The sequence below is a fragment of the Dicentrarchus labrax genome, unplaced genomic scaffold (assembly GCF_905237075.1).
Source record: "Dicentrarchus labrax unplaced genomic scaffold, dlabrax2021, whole genome shotgun sequence".
Classification (NCBI taxonomy): Eukaryota; Metazoa; Chordata; class Actinopteri; family Moronidae; genus Dicentrarchus; species Dicentrarchus labrax.
In genome coordinates this window covers 182063-197829 of record NW_026136723.1, presented here as the reverse complement: position 1 = coordinate 197829, position 15767 = coordinate 182063, and the positions used below count along the sequence as shown (strand labels likewise).

Here is a 15767-nt window from a genome sequence, read left to right as displayed (position 1 = left end):
CACAGTTCATCATTGGTTTAGTTAACTCTGTGTGTGCTCTAAGCTGCTAGCATATGCTGTTTAACATACCTGAGGTGGATTACTGCTTATCTTCTACCACCACTAATCAGAAGGTTTTTGGTTGGATCCCCAGCTCCTCCCGCCACATGTCAAAGTATCCTTGAACAAGATACTGAACCCCGAATTGCTCCCGATGTTTACCTTTACCATCACTGAGTGAATGTGTGTGAAAGGGTGAATGTGGTGTTAAAGCCCTTTGAGTGGTTGGAAGACTAGAAAGGTGCTGTACAAATACAGGACCATCCACTCATAAAGCAGACAGATACAGTGTGTCTTTCATTGCTTATCTCTGTCCCATTTTCTCTTTCACTCATCTTGAGTCCTCCTTCTTGAATTTCTTCATCTCTCATTCCCTTGTTTTATTTCCTTCCCTGCTCTCTCTTTTTGTCTTTCTCTATCCCTTTCACGTTTTTTCACCTTCTCAATCACTCTTTTTCTCTTTTTCTCTTTCCTCTCTAGACCGTCCCTCAGTGTCTCTCCTCCAGAAGACTCCCTCCTCTCCAGTCAGCTGCCACGCTACAGGTTTCTACCCTGACAGTGCCACACTCATCTGGAGGAAAGATGGAGAGGAGCTTCATGAGGACGTGGACCACGGAGAGATCCTCCCCAACCACGATGGATCCTTCCAGATGAGTGTTGACCTGAACCTTTCATCAGTCACACCTGAAGACTGGAGGAGGTACGACTGTGTGTTTCAGCTCTCTGGTGAGAAGAACAACATCGTCATCAAACTGGACAAAGCAGAGATCAGGACCAACTTCGGCAAAACTGGGAACAGAATTGACAAAGGTGAGAAACACAGATTAAAAAAAAAAATGTATGCTTACTTTTCTCATTGTTTGTTTTTAACTTTTGTCATCTGTTCCTACTGTGTGAATAATCAGTCTTATTAATTATTTTAAGACAAGGATCAGCAACTCATTTATCTTTATTCCTTTATTTATAAAATCATATTTATAACTTTATATATTAAAGTCACAGAAAGTTTAAACTTATCTTCTGACTTTTAGTTCCCAGAACACTGGATCCTACATTTCCCATAATGTAACCCAGTAGTGCCTTTACTGTGTAGTACAGTGATACAATATCTGCCCTGTGATAGGGTGCCAGGTCGCCCACCGAGCCTTTTCTGATTTACAGTGAAAATAAATTGATGCACAGTGGAGATTCTTTTGTTTACCAGTTAGTAAATGTTCAATAATGTCACTTTACTGTTACCTGGGAAGTTGCATACAATGCACAGAGTGGCAGGTTCCTTTAATGCTGTCAACTTAATAACATATACTGTATCTTCTTTGCTAAACTGAAGTAAGCTGTGTCCTTAAATGCTGTATATTTCTGCTCACACACACCAGTGACTACTGTATTATACTCTATTCACAATGTGAATGTGTGATGAACAGATGGATTTCTAACCTGCTTCATCTTCACATGTTGTGATCATTTTTGTCTATTTGTGTTGTTTTCTGCTGAGCAGAGGAGCCCAGTAACATCACCATCCCGATTATTGCTACAGTGGTTGTTCTTGCTGTCGTCCTCATTGCTGTGATTGGATTCATCGTTTACAAAAAGAAGAAAGGTGAGAGACTAGAATGAGCCGAGTTGAAACCTTTAATAACATATGAATCTAAAGAGTTTCACTTCATATGAAAGAATTACATTCAGAAGGGAAAATGAGACAAAATGTATTCTGGCATTTTAAACTCTTCTGATCTTTTCTTCTTATTTCAGCCAATCGCCCTCCACGTCGTAAGTAGAACTTGTTTTTATTCTATTGTCTCTGACACGTTCTTTACATTGTGAGCTGAGGTAGTTCAGTGCAGGAGAAGAGGACTAACAGTGTGTTTCTGACCTTGCAGCTCCTGAAAACAGCTCTGAGCTCTCTGAGAAACTGAATCCAGAAACATCACAAGCAAACACACCACCCTGCACACAGTGACGTCATGTGTAGATAAAGATAAGTGAGGTTATAAAGAGAACAAACAAGCTAAATAAGGCATTGATGCTTACATTAGAAAATAAAGTGAAGGAATAATCCTTTAAAAGCAGCCATCTGTTAAAATGTTATAAGATTGTGAATATTTTAGATCTCATTGAAATCAGAATTCTCAGGTACTGATACAATGTTATAACCTTCGTTGAATTGAACTTTCCAAATATTTCTGATGAAGTTAACTCTGTTTTATGTGATTATTCTCTCCGTCTCTTCAGGTTTGTGGTTCACAAAATGACCTCTAATGATATCAAACCATGCAGGTAGATGTGTTTGCATTTGTGATAACAGACAAAGTCCTGTTTGCTCAGAATAATCCATTCATTCATAACTTCTTCTTCCAAATATAAAAACAATCAAAACTTATTATAAATATTCTGCTTGTATATTATTTTCATCTGTAATTAAAGCTTTTGTTGAAATCTTTAAAGTATGTTAAACCTTGTGTTTGAGACTATTTCCATTTATATGCAGTGATGGGAATATCGGCGTTATAAATAATGGTGTTACTTTTTTTCAGTAACGAGTAATCTAATTGATTACTCTTTCCATCTTAATAACGCTGTTACCGTTACTGCCAAAAAATGCGGCGTGTTACTATAATTGAAGCTGTTTTTTCATCAGACCAACTAGATCTCTGAGCCGAGAGGCAAAGACTTTTTTTACTGTTCTTCTTTGGTTAGTGGGCAGTGCACGAGACAAGCGCATAAATGCTGACGATTGGCTGAGGTTGAGTAAAATTTCATGGTCAGCCAATCAGAGGTAGAGTTGGTGAGTCGAAAGCACCCATAGTCGGACACATAACGAACAACACAAGCGAGTCAGTCAACGAGAGACAGGTATGGCGAGTTGTGTTGCCTCTTATTACATTTGCACTAAAAAGAGTGGAAATATTGTTTGAATACATTTGTGGTACATTGCTTAAAGAGCATCATTTAATTTAGATTTGTTTGTTGGCTGGCTGCAGCCTCTTGAAGTGAGATTGTCAATGGCCGGAGAAAGAGATTTATTTTTATGGAGATGTATTTTTTTATTTCTTATGTATTACCAGTTTATATTTGGATTCCTTAGTTTTGCTATACATTGTACTTTTTCAGTTGGATTGAAAGCACCTCATATTGTTATATCTACCAATTGTCAGAAGTTGTTTTTTGTTTTATTTGCACTACAAATAGTGTATATATTTGTTGTTTATTTTTGGTATAGTGCTTAACAAGCACAATTTAATTTTGCCCAGTTGTGGCCTGTTGAGGGGCAATAAATATCAAAAGTTCCAAAACATCTATTGTGTTATTTGTATCGATCCACTATATAAACTCACTTTGTCCCACAGCAACATTAAAATAGTTTAGACTTGTGTACATTGTTTCTGTTAATAATGTATTGTATTAAGTGTCCATCTCATTATAATATTCAGATTTATTATAAATAATTGAACATGCACATGTATTTTAAGTTCTGTTAAAGAGGGGTGGAGGTGGGCCACATTTGAGCATTTAAAAATTTACTTGAAAGTAACGCAATAGTTACTTTCTGAAGTAACTAGTTACTTTTATAATTTGTAACAAATTACCAGCTCAGCATTTAACAACACATTCTCCCTCGGTCAACTCAGCACTCTGGACACTGCAGCGGGTGATTAAAACCACCCAGAAGATCATTGGTACTCAGCTGCCCAGCATCAGTGATACTGCTGAGGTGAGCTGCCTGCACAGAGTCCAAAGGATACTAAAAGACAGCACCCACCCCAGACACACCCTGCTGCCATCTGGGAAGAGGTACAGAAGCTTCTGCTGCCGGACCACCAGACTGCAGAGCAGCTTCTTCCCTCAGGCAGTGAGGCTTATATTTGAATACTTTTTTTTATGACTTTATGACTGATTTTTGTTGTTGTTGTTGTTGTTGTTGTTGTTGGAAGTAGCATACAGGGGACAATGGTTGAAGGGGAAACTAGCATTTGTTGAGGGAGGTGGTGTCTTTGAGAGTGATAAAAAGAGAGGCTGTATTTTCACCAGTTTGTCACAAATAGATTGTTTTAAGATCATTAGTAATGGATGCTCTTGCTCCAATACATATCACTCGTTCTTAGTTAAGTCAGAACTAGTGAGAGGTGGATGAAGCCGTCTGGAGCTTTGGGGCTTCAAATGCAGCAGCACAGTGACATCTGGTGGCAACAGCAGCCCTTCACGACTGTAGCCAAAGCACCACAACACCTCTCTGATTTTAATGCTTTTAGTCTCATAGGTGTGCAAACAAAAGTCCAAGAAGCCTGTGTGTTATCATTACATTTGAAATACTGTTTACTGACATAAAATATGAATGTACTTTACTGATTTAGTTTAGGTTCAATATGAGGAACTCATGATTAGTATAATGAAACTTTCCATTAATTATCTTAACAAACAAACAAACAAACAGTAAAATAAGTCCAAATTGTACATATAGTTTGGGACATGACAGAAAACACGTGTATGTTTCTTTTAGGCCACGCCTACCGTAATAAACACTCTGACAGCAGCTCCCTTTATAACGGTTCAGCACTCTGTGGCTCACATTACAGTAGAAACCACAGCGGACCCAGCTCGCTCTTTACCCACAAGTCTTAACCAAAAACAGAATGAAAAACGTCTTTTTGCTGATTCTCTTGTGTCACGTTTCACCAGCAGGTAAGATCACATTTAAAATATTTATTTTTATTACATTTTGCTAAAGACAAACAAGAATTTAGTTTCACCTTCACTTCAACTTGATAAGACTATGTTGGGGATGTGAATCATTCTGAATAGTCTACATCATATTTAAACTATGTGTGTGTGTATAAATGTATTAAACCTTGTTTTTCCTGCAGTGAAACACTCCCTGAAGTTTTTCTTCACTGCATCTTCTGGAGTCCCAAACTTCCCAGAGTTTGTGGTTGCTGTAGTGGTTGATGAGATTCTGTCCGGTTACTGCGACAACAACAAAAATATAGCAGAACCAAAACAGGACTGGGTGAAAAACATATTTGAAGATGATCCTCAGCACTTGGAGTTTTACACTAGAGAATGTTCTGAGTATCAGCCAAACTTCTTCAAAGCCACAATTGATAATTTGAAGCAGCGCTTCAACCAAAGTGGAGGTACAGTATGTAGCCCACTATGTTATATTTCACTGTTTACTGTTAAACTGTTCTGCATCTTAGTTGTAAAGTAAATAGACCGCCATCACATTGCTTTGAAAACCTGGAACCACTAGCTGCCAGTCAGCATGTAATCCATAACTCAGAACTGGTTAGACTTGTTTGCTCTGTCCAACACAAACTACTCATCATACTGAGAAATTCAAAACATCCATCTATAGTCAAAATATCCTCACAATTACAAACACACACAGGAAAAGTACAGCCTCCATTTTCTTCATTGATTTCTTCAAATAATTTGACTGAAGGGGCTTAACATCCATCTGTACAGGTTTCAGTCCAAGAATCACACCTTCACACTCGAGTTTTGTGTTGTCATAATAACATACTAACTACGTAAGATTCTGATATTGTATCTGGAACATTTGGAACTAACTTTATCCACCTGTAGTTAAGGGAATAAAGAAAATGAGGGGGAGACAGACGCAACAAAAGTCTTCAGCTGGCCAGACCAGGGATGTTGTAGTTCATGGTCGACAAAAGAAAATAATGTGTAACAGAAATTGGGTTTCATCACTCATATAAAGAAAAAGTACACTTATCTGCTCTTGAATCATGAACACACCACGAGATGAAGATGAAAATAGAAGTGCATCACACACTGCCCAATATCTGTGAGATCATCTTCATCTGTACATCGTTGTTAATTACAGTCGCTGTCTCTGTCTCTCGCTCAGGTGTCCATGTTTTACAGAGGATGTATGGCTGTGAGTGGGATGATGAGACTGGAGAGGTTAATGGTTTTATGCAGTATGGTTATGATGGAGAAGACTTCATATCTTTTGACCTGCAGACATTGACATGGATCGCTCCGAAACCTCAGGCTGTCAACACCAAACTGAGATGGGATACTGAGAAAGCTAGAATAAAAAACAATGAGATTTACCTCACTAAGATTTTCCCTGGGTTCCTGAAGAAGTATTTGGACTATGGCAACAGCTCTCTGCAGAGAAAAGGTAGAATCACATGACCTGATTTAGTTTCATGAACTCAACAATGTTCCTATAATCTGCTCAGACTGAACTGCCATTGTATTATTATTATTACTCCAATCAGTGTGACATTACCTTATGGCAGTTTTCTGTGCAGTAAGATTTGATTTAGTCCTAACCAGTCAGTAGAGACATTTTTGGGTGCTCTGAGGTTACTTTCAATCAAAGCTGATACTGTGACAGTCAGTGTTTTAGTATGACTTAAATCAGTTTACAGAGTTTCAGTGTTTCAAAATAGAAATAGTTCCACTGAATATTGACACTGTGTTTGAGTACTTTGCTGTGAACCACAAAGGCAGATCCTTCTTCTCTGACTGGAGTGAGTTTCTTCAGTGGTTCTCTTTGTCTATATAGAGACAATGTGGTGGTTGCTGTAATCTCTATCTCTCTCTCTCTCTCTCTCTCTCTCTCTCTCTCTCTCTCTCTCTCTCTCCAGAGCTTCCCTCAGTGTCTCTCCTCCAGAAGACTCCCTCCTCTCCAGTCAGCTGCCACGCTACAGGTTTCTACCCTGACAGTGCCACACTCATCTGGAGGAAAGATGGAGAGGAGATTCATGAGGACGTGGACCACGGAGAGATCCTCCTCAACCACGATGGATCCTTCCAGATGAGTGTTGACCTGAACCTTTCATCAGTCACACCTGAAGACTGGAGGAGGTACGACTGTGTGTTTCAGCTCTCTGGTGTGAAGAACGACATCGTCACCAAACTGGACAAAGCAGTGATCAGGACCAACTGGGGTAAGACTGACATTAGAGTGTGCTGAATGGGACTGCATGTCTGTCGGTTGTTTGTGTTTGTATCAATCTACAGCTAACCTCACATTCTAGTGGATCTCAGCCTCATTTCTTCTGTACACATGTATGACTGTGTGCTCAAGGACCTCTTGTGGTTGTGGTGACTCACAATAATGGTGAGTGATATAGCCAAAATCCTCTATCGCAGTATAAGGAATTATAACGTTCTATCACAATACAGTAACTGAAAATGTTGACAAACAGCACTGAAAATGTGCTTTATTGAAAAGGATAAAAAGGTCAGAATTTTCAGAAAATCAGTTTTTTAAGAAACATTAGAAATTGTTTATCGGTTCCTTATCAAGTTTATACAGTTAGGTGAACCGAGGACGATCAATAACAATATCAATACACTAGTCTATGCATCTTATACTATACTAGTAGTCCACAGGAACAAACCCATATGTATGTATGAATAAACTGTTGAATGGATGGATGTACTTCTGTTCTGCTTTATCTGTACTGGTCTTGTTTTTATTTGGTTGCTTTCTTGTTCAACAGAGAAGTCCAGTGACATGACCGTGCCCATCACTGCTGCAGCAGTTGGTCTTGTACTCATCCTCATCACTGCAGTTGGACTCATGGCTTACAAAAAGAAGAAAGGTGAGAGAGAAAATGGAAAGATTTCAGTTCAGTATCTTTTAGTCTTTGAGTTGATGCTTTTATCCAGGTTGCACAACAGAAACAAGCATCAGTTCCCTGCACCACAGAATTTAAAGCAACCAACAGTAAGCAGTGTCAGGCTCAGAGCCTGTGAGTCATGATAATTTGACCTTACCAAGATGATGTGGGAGAGAAGTGATGAGTAGTTTTAGTGAGTAGAAGAGAAGATCATATTCACTGGGGATAAGGTGAAGAAATGATTTGTCTTTTGTTTTGATTTCAGCCAAATGCCCTCCATCTCGTAAGTTAAACCTGCTTTTATTTTTTTCAACTGATCTGACACACACTTTATGCTGTAGATTAAACAGGGTTTCACATTATTGTGCAGATGAACTTTTAAAGACTGTTTCCTGTATTTACTGTTTATAAAAGTTGAGTGCAGGATGAGAGGACTTTCACTGTTTGACACTGTTTGTTTCTGACCTTACAGCTCCTGACGACGGATCGGAGCTCTCTGAGAAACTGAATCCAGAGACCTGATTGTGAAACGCACTCAGTGAAGTTCCTTCATATAACACGTGTCACTTTATTTAGCTTTACAGAACTAAGACTGACTAAAACATGCCTTCCTGTCACAAAGTGATGTAGTAGTTTATGGCTTTTATAAGTAAATGTTAAATGTAATCGTTTATTTCAAGACTAGTGTAAATAGATAGACAGTGATGGTGGTTGGACTGCTGAGCGGGCCATTGCATTCACATGAAGTTGCAGTTTAGCCTGAGCAGACACAATGTAGATATAAAGCCATGTCATACAGCAAAGTATCTGCTGTTTGCTTGAGTGAATGAAGGATTTAAAGGCAGCTTACGTTACTACCAGTGTAGGGCTTGATGATAGGTAGAAACATCATTCACATGAATACTGGGTGTGATGAAGATAAATGAAAGTCAAAATCAAATGTGTATATCTGTACACATAAATGTGTATGTGTTATAATGAGAAAATTAAGAATTATATTTACATTTTATTTGCCATTTTTCCACAACAATTTATCATGCAAAATAAAAGTTTTACTGACATCAAATATGAATGTACTGCGGAGCCCCTAAAGTCCCCAAAAGAAAAATATTTTTTATCTTGTGGGCACAAGTTACTTATCTTGTGGGCCTAAGTTACTTATCTTGTGCGCACAAGTTGTTAACCGGACTGAATGGAAGACGACTGAGGAGGACACCACTGATGAAAGCAAATCATAAAAATCGAGACTGGAAAGCCACAAAGCTTCTGGGAGAATATCCTTTATACAGATGAGACAAAACTGGAGCTTTTTGGCAAGTCACATCAGCTCTATGTTCACAGATGCTAAAATGAAGCACAATTCAAAAGCAATGTCTGATTTTCACTTGTTAATTTTTCAGTAAATGTTTTATTTATTATTACCTCTTGTCAGTTTCAAGTTATTCCAGTGACCATTGTGGGTTTTTCTTTCTTTAACAGAAGGGTACCAGCAATTGTGTCCATGTGTGTAGGTGAAAGTGAAACTAAATTCTTGTTTGTCTCCTGCGCACAAGTCCCCAAAAGGAAATATTTTTTTATCTTGTGGGCACAAGTTACTTATCTTGTGGGCGTAAGTTACTTATCTTGTGGGCGTAAGTTACTTATCTTGTGGGCACAAGTTGTTAACTGGACTGAATGGAAGACGACTGAGTAGGACACCACTGATGAAAGCAAATCATAAAAAAGCGAGACTGGAAAGCCACAAAGGTTCTTTGAGAATATCCTTTACACAGATGAGACAAAACTGGAGCTTTTTGGCAAGTCACATCAGCTCTATGTTCACAGACACAAAAATGAAGCACAATTCAAAAGCAATGTCTGATTTTCATTTGTAAATTTTTCAGTCCATTTTTTATTTATGATTACATCTTGTCAGTTTCAAGTTATTTCAGTGACCATTGTGGATTTTTCTTTCTTTAACAGAACGGTACCAGCAATTGTGTCCATGTGTGTAGGTGAAAGTGAAACAAAATTCTTGTTTGTCTCGTGAGCACAAGTCCTCAAAAGGAAACTTTTTTTTTATCTTGTGGGCACAAGTTACTTATCTTGTGGGTGTAAGTTACTTATCTTGTGGGCACAAGTTGTTAACTGGACTGAATGGAAGACGACCGAGGAGGACACCACTGATGAAAGCAAATCATAAAAAAGTGAGACTGGAAATTGCCAAAATGCATATTGACAAGCCACAAAGCTTCTGGGAGAATATCCTTTATACAGATGAGACAAAACTGGAGCTTTTTGGCAAGTGACATCAGCTCTATGTTCACAGACGCTAAAATGAAGCACAATTCAAAAGCAATGTCTGATTTATTAATTTATTATTACCACAAGTTAATAACTTTTGCGCACAAGTTACGTATCTTATGGCTTTATAGGCATATGTTTGCTGATTTCTCCACTAGGTTTGTGCACAGTGACATCTGGTGGCAACAGCAGACCTTCACGACCGGAGCCAAAGCACCACAACACCTCTCTGATTTTAATGCTTTTAGTCTCATAGGTGTGCGATAAAAGTCCAAGAAGCCTGTGTGTTATCATTACATTTGTAATACTGTTGTTCAAGTGCTGCATTAAATGTAGCAGTTTGTGTGATATGTTGCAGTAAATTAACTCATAAATGCATTGTCCAAAACGCCTAGATAATAAATAGTTATGCTGAAACTAAATATGAATTGACCCTATTGGTGTATTTTAACTTCAGTGTTAATATTTATGTAACATTTCATATGAGTCACAGTGTGATTGGAGATTTTCTGAAATTAGCAGATTTAATTACTTTACCTTCCTAGAATAAATCATTCTGTATCATGCTCCTCTTTTTTCATTCCACTAATGTGCCAATCACATGGTTTAACTGCAAAGCTTCAAACTGATTCAAACTCTGTACGTTCATCAGTGAAAGGAGCACCACCTCCGACACAATGCACTGAAACAAAGGTGTTCACAGGTGAGGAAAGCATCACCGGAAGCATCCACCCATCTCTGGCCAGAACAGAAACAGCTGGGTGCTTTACCCTCACGTCTTTTACTGAAACGAGATGAAAAGGTTATTTTTGTTGCTTCTCTTGTGTCACATTTCATCAGCAGGTAAGATCACATTTGGAATATATGACGTTTGAGCTTAAGCTCGTCACATGTTGCTCCTGCTCGGCTCCAGGAGACACTAATTTAGTTTTACTTTTACCTCAACTTGATAAGACCCAGTTAGACACAGGTCTCCTTTAATAGCCTAGTGTGCTGCATGTTCTGGATTTTATAGAAACTCTTTGGATGAATAAAACCTGAACCCCTTCTACACAAATATAAACTTTTGTTAATGTGTGTAGTTAGATTGCCCACAATTCCATTATTCAGTTCATTTTACTGAAACCATCACCAAAGTGATCAAGTAATAATAGAAGTATTATTCTCTAGGTCTACAATAATACTGGTCTGGTTTAAATAAACTATTTACCGTCTTTGCTCAGGAAGAGTTTTGTGCAAAAGGAATTAAAGGCCTGCCCATCTGTTTCAGATATAGGAAGGTTAAGTTCAGTGATTGAAGCAAATAAAGGCTTGGGCTACTAATTTAAGTTTAAAGGTTAAATGAGTGTGATCATTGTATTTATACTGAATGTTTGTCCTGCAGTGAAACACTCCATGAAGTTTTTTGTAACTGCATCTTCTGGAGTCCCAAACTTCCCAGAGTATATGGGAGCTCTAGTGGTTGATGACATTCTGGCGGGTTACTACGACAGCAACAAACATAATAGAACCAAAACAAGAATGGATGAAAAGATTATTTGAAAAAGATCCTCAACACTTGGAGTTCTACACTCAAACCTGTTTCGAGATTGAGCCAAACTACTTCAAAGCCACGATTTATTATTTGAAGCAGCGCTTAAACCAAAGTGGAGGTACAGTATGTTCTATGTTATATTTCAATAGTTACTGCTAAACTGTTCTGCATCTTAGTTCTTATCTACAAAGGCTAATAATAATAATAATAATAATAATAATAATAATAATAATAATAATAATCAAGACACTATCACATGGGTTTGCCAAAAGCGCCCACTGGTTATACTCGTTTGCTGTCCTTATCCAACATAAACTCATTCCCATCCTGAGATAAAGAAATTCAAACCTTCCATGAATAATTACACACAGGGAGAGGAAAAACTGGAACACAAGACATCCTTAATTTCCTTCATTGAACTGTCAGGTAACTGGACTGACGTCTGTACAGGTGTTATTTCATTTCTTTTATAATGCATAATGTTTGTAGTCAAACATCAGACAGGCATTTCCCATCATGCACTAAAGTTTTTCAGTCGTTGGAGAACAACTGTCGTACCTGGCTCCAAAAACTTCTGCTGCCTTGATCTGGTAAGGAAATCATTGCTGATGTCAGCATGACAACATGCTAACTAGCCTTTAATTACAAACATTACAGATGCACTTATTTTATGGTTCATCTCCATTGAAAATTATATTATTGTTAATCTGGCAAAATTGTCAACTTTTTTACAACCTGAATCATTGCCCCATCACCTATCATCTATTTATAGCTATATCTAAACAATAAACTAAACCTATTGCCACATTCTGATATATCTTTTGGTGAGTAGTGTCATCACACATGTTACCAAATGAACTGATGTCCAGACTAGAGACACAAAAATAAAAACAAGTTGTAATGAAGCATAGTTTTCCTTTTCATTACTTTAGTGGTGCATATTCCCAAACTTCCCATATTTTCAATCAAATTAGTGCAGACTACATCAGGGGTTCTCAAATGGTCTCACCTTGGGAGCCACATTTTCACATGGTCATAATGTCGGGACCCACTTTTACAAAATGCAAACCACGCTAATGTATTTTTCAAAAAGGCTAGTACACACATAAACAATGGCATCATAAAGTTCCTGAATATTTTCCATCCCTGCAATCAGAACACATGACTCTAAACTAAGTATGAAAAGGATGAATGTGATGATGAGACTGCATTATTATGCAGATGAACTTTGTTGAACTTTCATGAACTGTTTCCTGTGTTTACTGTTCATGAAAGTTAAATGCAGGATGAGTTTCACACTGTTTGTTTCTGACCTTGCAGCTCCTGACAGCGTCTCTGAGCTCTCTGAGAAACTGAATCCTGAGACCTGAATAACAAATGCACTCAATGAGTTTCTCACATTATAGTTTGACAGAACTAAAAGAGACTAATGATGGCTTCCTAGTAGTTAGTTAGTGAAGTAGTAGTTATGATTTATGTGCTTGATGTGTAAATGTTAAAATGAACTGTTTATTTAAATTTTATTTCAGTGATGTTTTCTACCTTTAATTAGGTAGACATTCGTTTTTCAAACACCTTGAACAATGGGTTTTAGAATAACTACATACTGAATACAATACTCAAAATCACCTCTTGTGATGGATTATTGAAGCCATGTTCTTTTGTTTGGCTCGAGGGACATAATTCATAGAAAGTTCCTCATACCACAGGGATTGCTAACTAAAGTAAGACTAGTGGAACCAGATAGACAGTGATGGTGGTTGGATTACTGAGGGAGCAATTACATTCACATGAAGTTGCTTATCAAGTCATTTGGGCCAACCAATGTAAATGAGCCTGAGCAGATACAATATAAAAGCTTAAAGTTAAGTTAGGTCAGTTAGAGAATGATGTGGGTCAGAGGGGTCAGTAGATTAATGACGGCACAGCTTGATACCCACTGCAGGGGCTAATGATAGGTGAAAACATTTAACATGAATACTGGCCTTCCATAGGAATATTCCCCTAACTTCTGGCAAATGAATGTTAAAAACAAATGTAATGCTTTTTATTTTTCTGCTTTCTGTTTTAATTCACAATAAAATACAGAATTTCATGTTTAAAAGTTTGGTTCTTTTTGTCCACATCTGTGACTGTAGTTGCAGTAACATGAACATTAGCTCAGCATATTGTATACTCACAGAGGACACAGATGAGATCTCACCTGTCTGTCATGTGAAAATGAAACATTTGGCTTAAAGAGGAGCTCCACAATAATTTGCACTAATAATCACATATGTTGTTGGCCTCATATGTTAATACGGGTGTTTTTTTCAACAGTACAGTGTGTGAAAAACCAGCTTTTCCATCAGTTAAGTTGAATTCTGTGATGAATTAGCCTGCCTTCTTCGGATGTGATGTCAAAGTGGTGATGACTTTTTCTGAAGCTACAGTATGTTCAGCTCTCTGGCCTCCCATACAAATGGATCTAAGTGGACTCTGATTCTCATTACAGATTTGGTTTTGGAATCGAAAATACTAAATTGGTGGCACTTTGTGCGACTGCCATTGTTGGTGTTTTCTCTCTGTTTGGGTTTGTTGGGGTCAGCAGCATTTTAGTTAGTCAGGTTTTTTTTTTTTTTTTTTCAGTTTCAGTTTGGTTTCCATGTGTCCACTGCAGACCTCCAATGAGAAGAGAAAAAATAGGTTTTGTGTGTGTTTACTGCTACAAAAGAGAGGAGGGTAGAATACTCAACAATTATGTAAAAGAGCTCAGATTCATCTGGGCAAAGTAGACCTGACTGAAGAGAAGTGTCAACAATGTAAGGCCAATACAGACTATACTGTGGTCAGACTGTGGTTGTACTGAGCAGCTTCCAGGTATGATTGTGTAACTGTGTAATGTGATCAGGGTGTTCCTCTTAAAAGAGAGCATGGTTCCTAAAGAGGAAGAAAAAAGATGAAGAATGAGGAACAAAAACAGATTATTTGATAAGTATTCTGTCCCTCCCCCTATACCTGCTGTTGCTTCATATCTGATGTGTCAAATTCTGTTTCTCACACTGTGTTTTGGACTTTACCTGGCAGACGAGTGCAGACAAGTAATAACAGATACAGCAACAACAGGTAACTGGTGACATTTTTTTTATCTCCAGGTAAGACAACATTTTACAGCTTTCCTTTAAGTTCTTTCTGTTACAGCAGTTTCATTTGGCCCATGAGCTCCTGTGTAGAGCAGAATTAGTGTGTGAAATTATAGGAACCTTCAAAAGAGCATTCATCTTACATAGACTACTGACAGCCTTTAACTTAACCTCAGTGAACACAATCCAAGTACAATATGTTTTAAATCATAGTAATAAAATGATGTAAAAATAAAACTATATGTCAGTTTCTGAAGAAATTGTTGGCATCGTGTGGTTCGGAGCATCGAACTACACACAACAAAATTGGATCATTCTTAATTCACACAGTTTATTCTCACAGCTTTTACTCTGCAGTGTATGTATGGGGCTCTAAACATAACATAATGGGTACAGACGCACTGACAGAGACATTGGTACCTGTTTGACAGGTGATACAGCTGTGCAGTACTTCCTGAGTACCTGAGGTCACATACTGACGCTGTGGAAGAAGGAGACAGTCCTCCTGTCTACACATCTCTCTCTCACCTCCTCGCAGCTCGGTCCTTTACCCACCCGACTTTATCAAATCAAGATGAAAACGTTATTTTTGTTGCTTCTCTTCTGTCACGTTTCATCAGCAGGTAAGATCACATTTGAACTCTTTAAGCTCTTTGCTTCACTTTCCACTCGGCTCTGCATTTGACTGCGATAACGTGAGCCGCAGAGTGCATTTGGCTCCTGTAGCTCCAGAAAACAGCACTTTAGTTTCACTATTACTTAAACTTCATAAGACTGACTTTATATGTTTTAATAGAATCATAGGCTGCTGACTGAATACATCAGATTCATGATGGGTCTTTACTGAATGTATAAACTTTGTTTGTCCTGCAGTGAAACACTCACTGAAGTTTTTTGTAACTGGATCCAGTGGAGTCCCAAAGATACCAGAGTTTGTGGCAGCTCTAGAAGTTGATGGAAGTCTGGTTGTTTACTGCGACGGCAACAAAAAGATATTAGAACCAAAACAGGACTGGATGAAAAAAATATTTGAAGATGATCCTCAGCACTTTGAGCAGTACACTCAGCAGTGTTTTGAGAATGGGCCAAACATATTCAAAGTGTGGATTAATAATTTGAAGCAGCGCCTCAACCAAACGGAAGGTAAAGTATTTATGTATATTATATTTTACTTTTACTACTAAAATG

At 38.0% G+C, this 15767-nt stretch overlaps 2 protein-coding genes and 1 long non-coding RNA gene across 5 annotated transcripts in view; 2 read left to right on the top strand and 1 right to left on the bottom strand.

Annotated features, from left to right (window-relative positions):
* LOC127357474 (uncharacterized) overlaps positions 1-15767 on the top strand; it is a 132824-nt gene that overhangs the window by 79391 nt on the left and 37666 nt on the right. The window contains exon 11 of the mRNA XM_051389695.1: positions 6723-6962. Coding sequence (XP_051245655.1) covers positions 6723-6962 — 240 coding nt within the window. The remainder of the gene's footprint in view (positions 1-6722; positions 6963-15767) is intronic.
* The window catches only part of LOC127357504 (uncharacterized), an 84308-nt gene that overhangs the window by 54113 nt on the left and 14428 nt on the right, over positions 1-15767 (bottom strand). The window contains exon 1 of one of the 2 annotated variants that reach the window (XR_007882264.1): positions 14239-14248. The exons of the other annotated variant lie outside the window; for it this stretch is intronic. This is a non-coding gene — a long non-coding RNA (uncharacterized LOC127357504). Of the gene's footprint in view, positions 1-14238; positions 14249-15767 lie in introns of those variants that run through there. 2 annotated transcript variants of the gene reach the window in all.
* Positions 4576-15767, top strand: part of LOC127357484 (major histocompatibility complex class I-related gene protein) — a 42403-nt gene continuing 31211 nt past the window's right edge. Inside the window, exons 1-3 of one of the 2 annotated variants that reach the window (XM_051389712.1) lie at positions 4576-4719; positions 4902-5171; positions 5909-6187. In XM_051389712.1, coding sequence (XP_051245672.1) covers positions 4671-4719; positions 4902-5171; positions 5909-6187 — 598 coding nt within the window. In that variant the 5' untranslated portion in view covers positions 4576-4670. Of the gene's footprint in view, positions 4720-4901; positions 5172-5908; positions 6188-14425; positions 14592-15010; positions 15203-15452; positions 15723-15767 lie in introns of those variants that run through there. The other variant, XM_051389713.1, reaches the window with a different exon arrangement.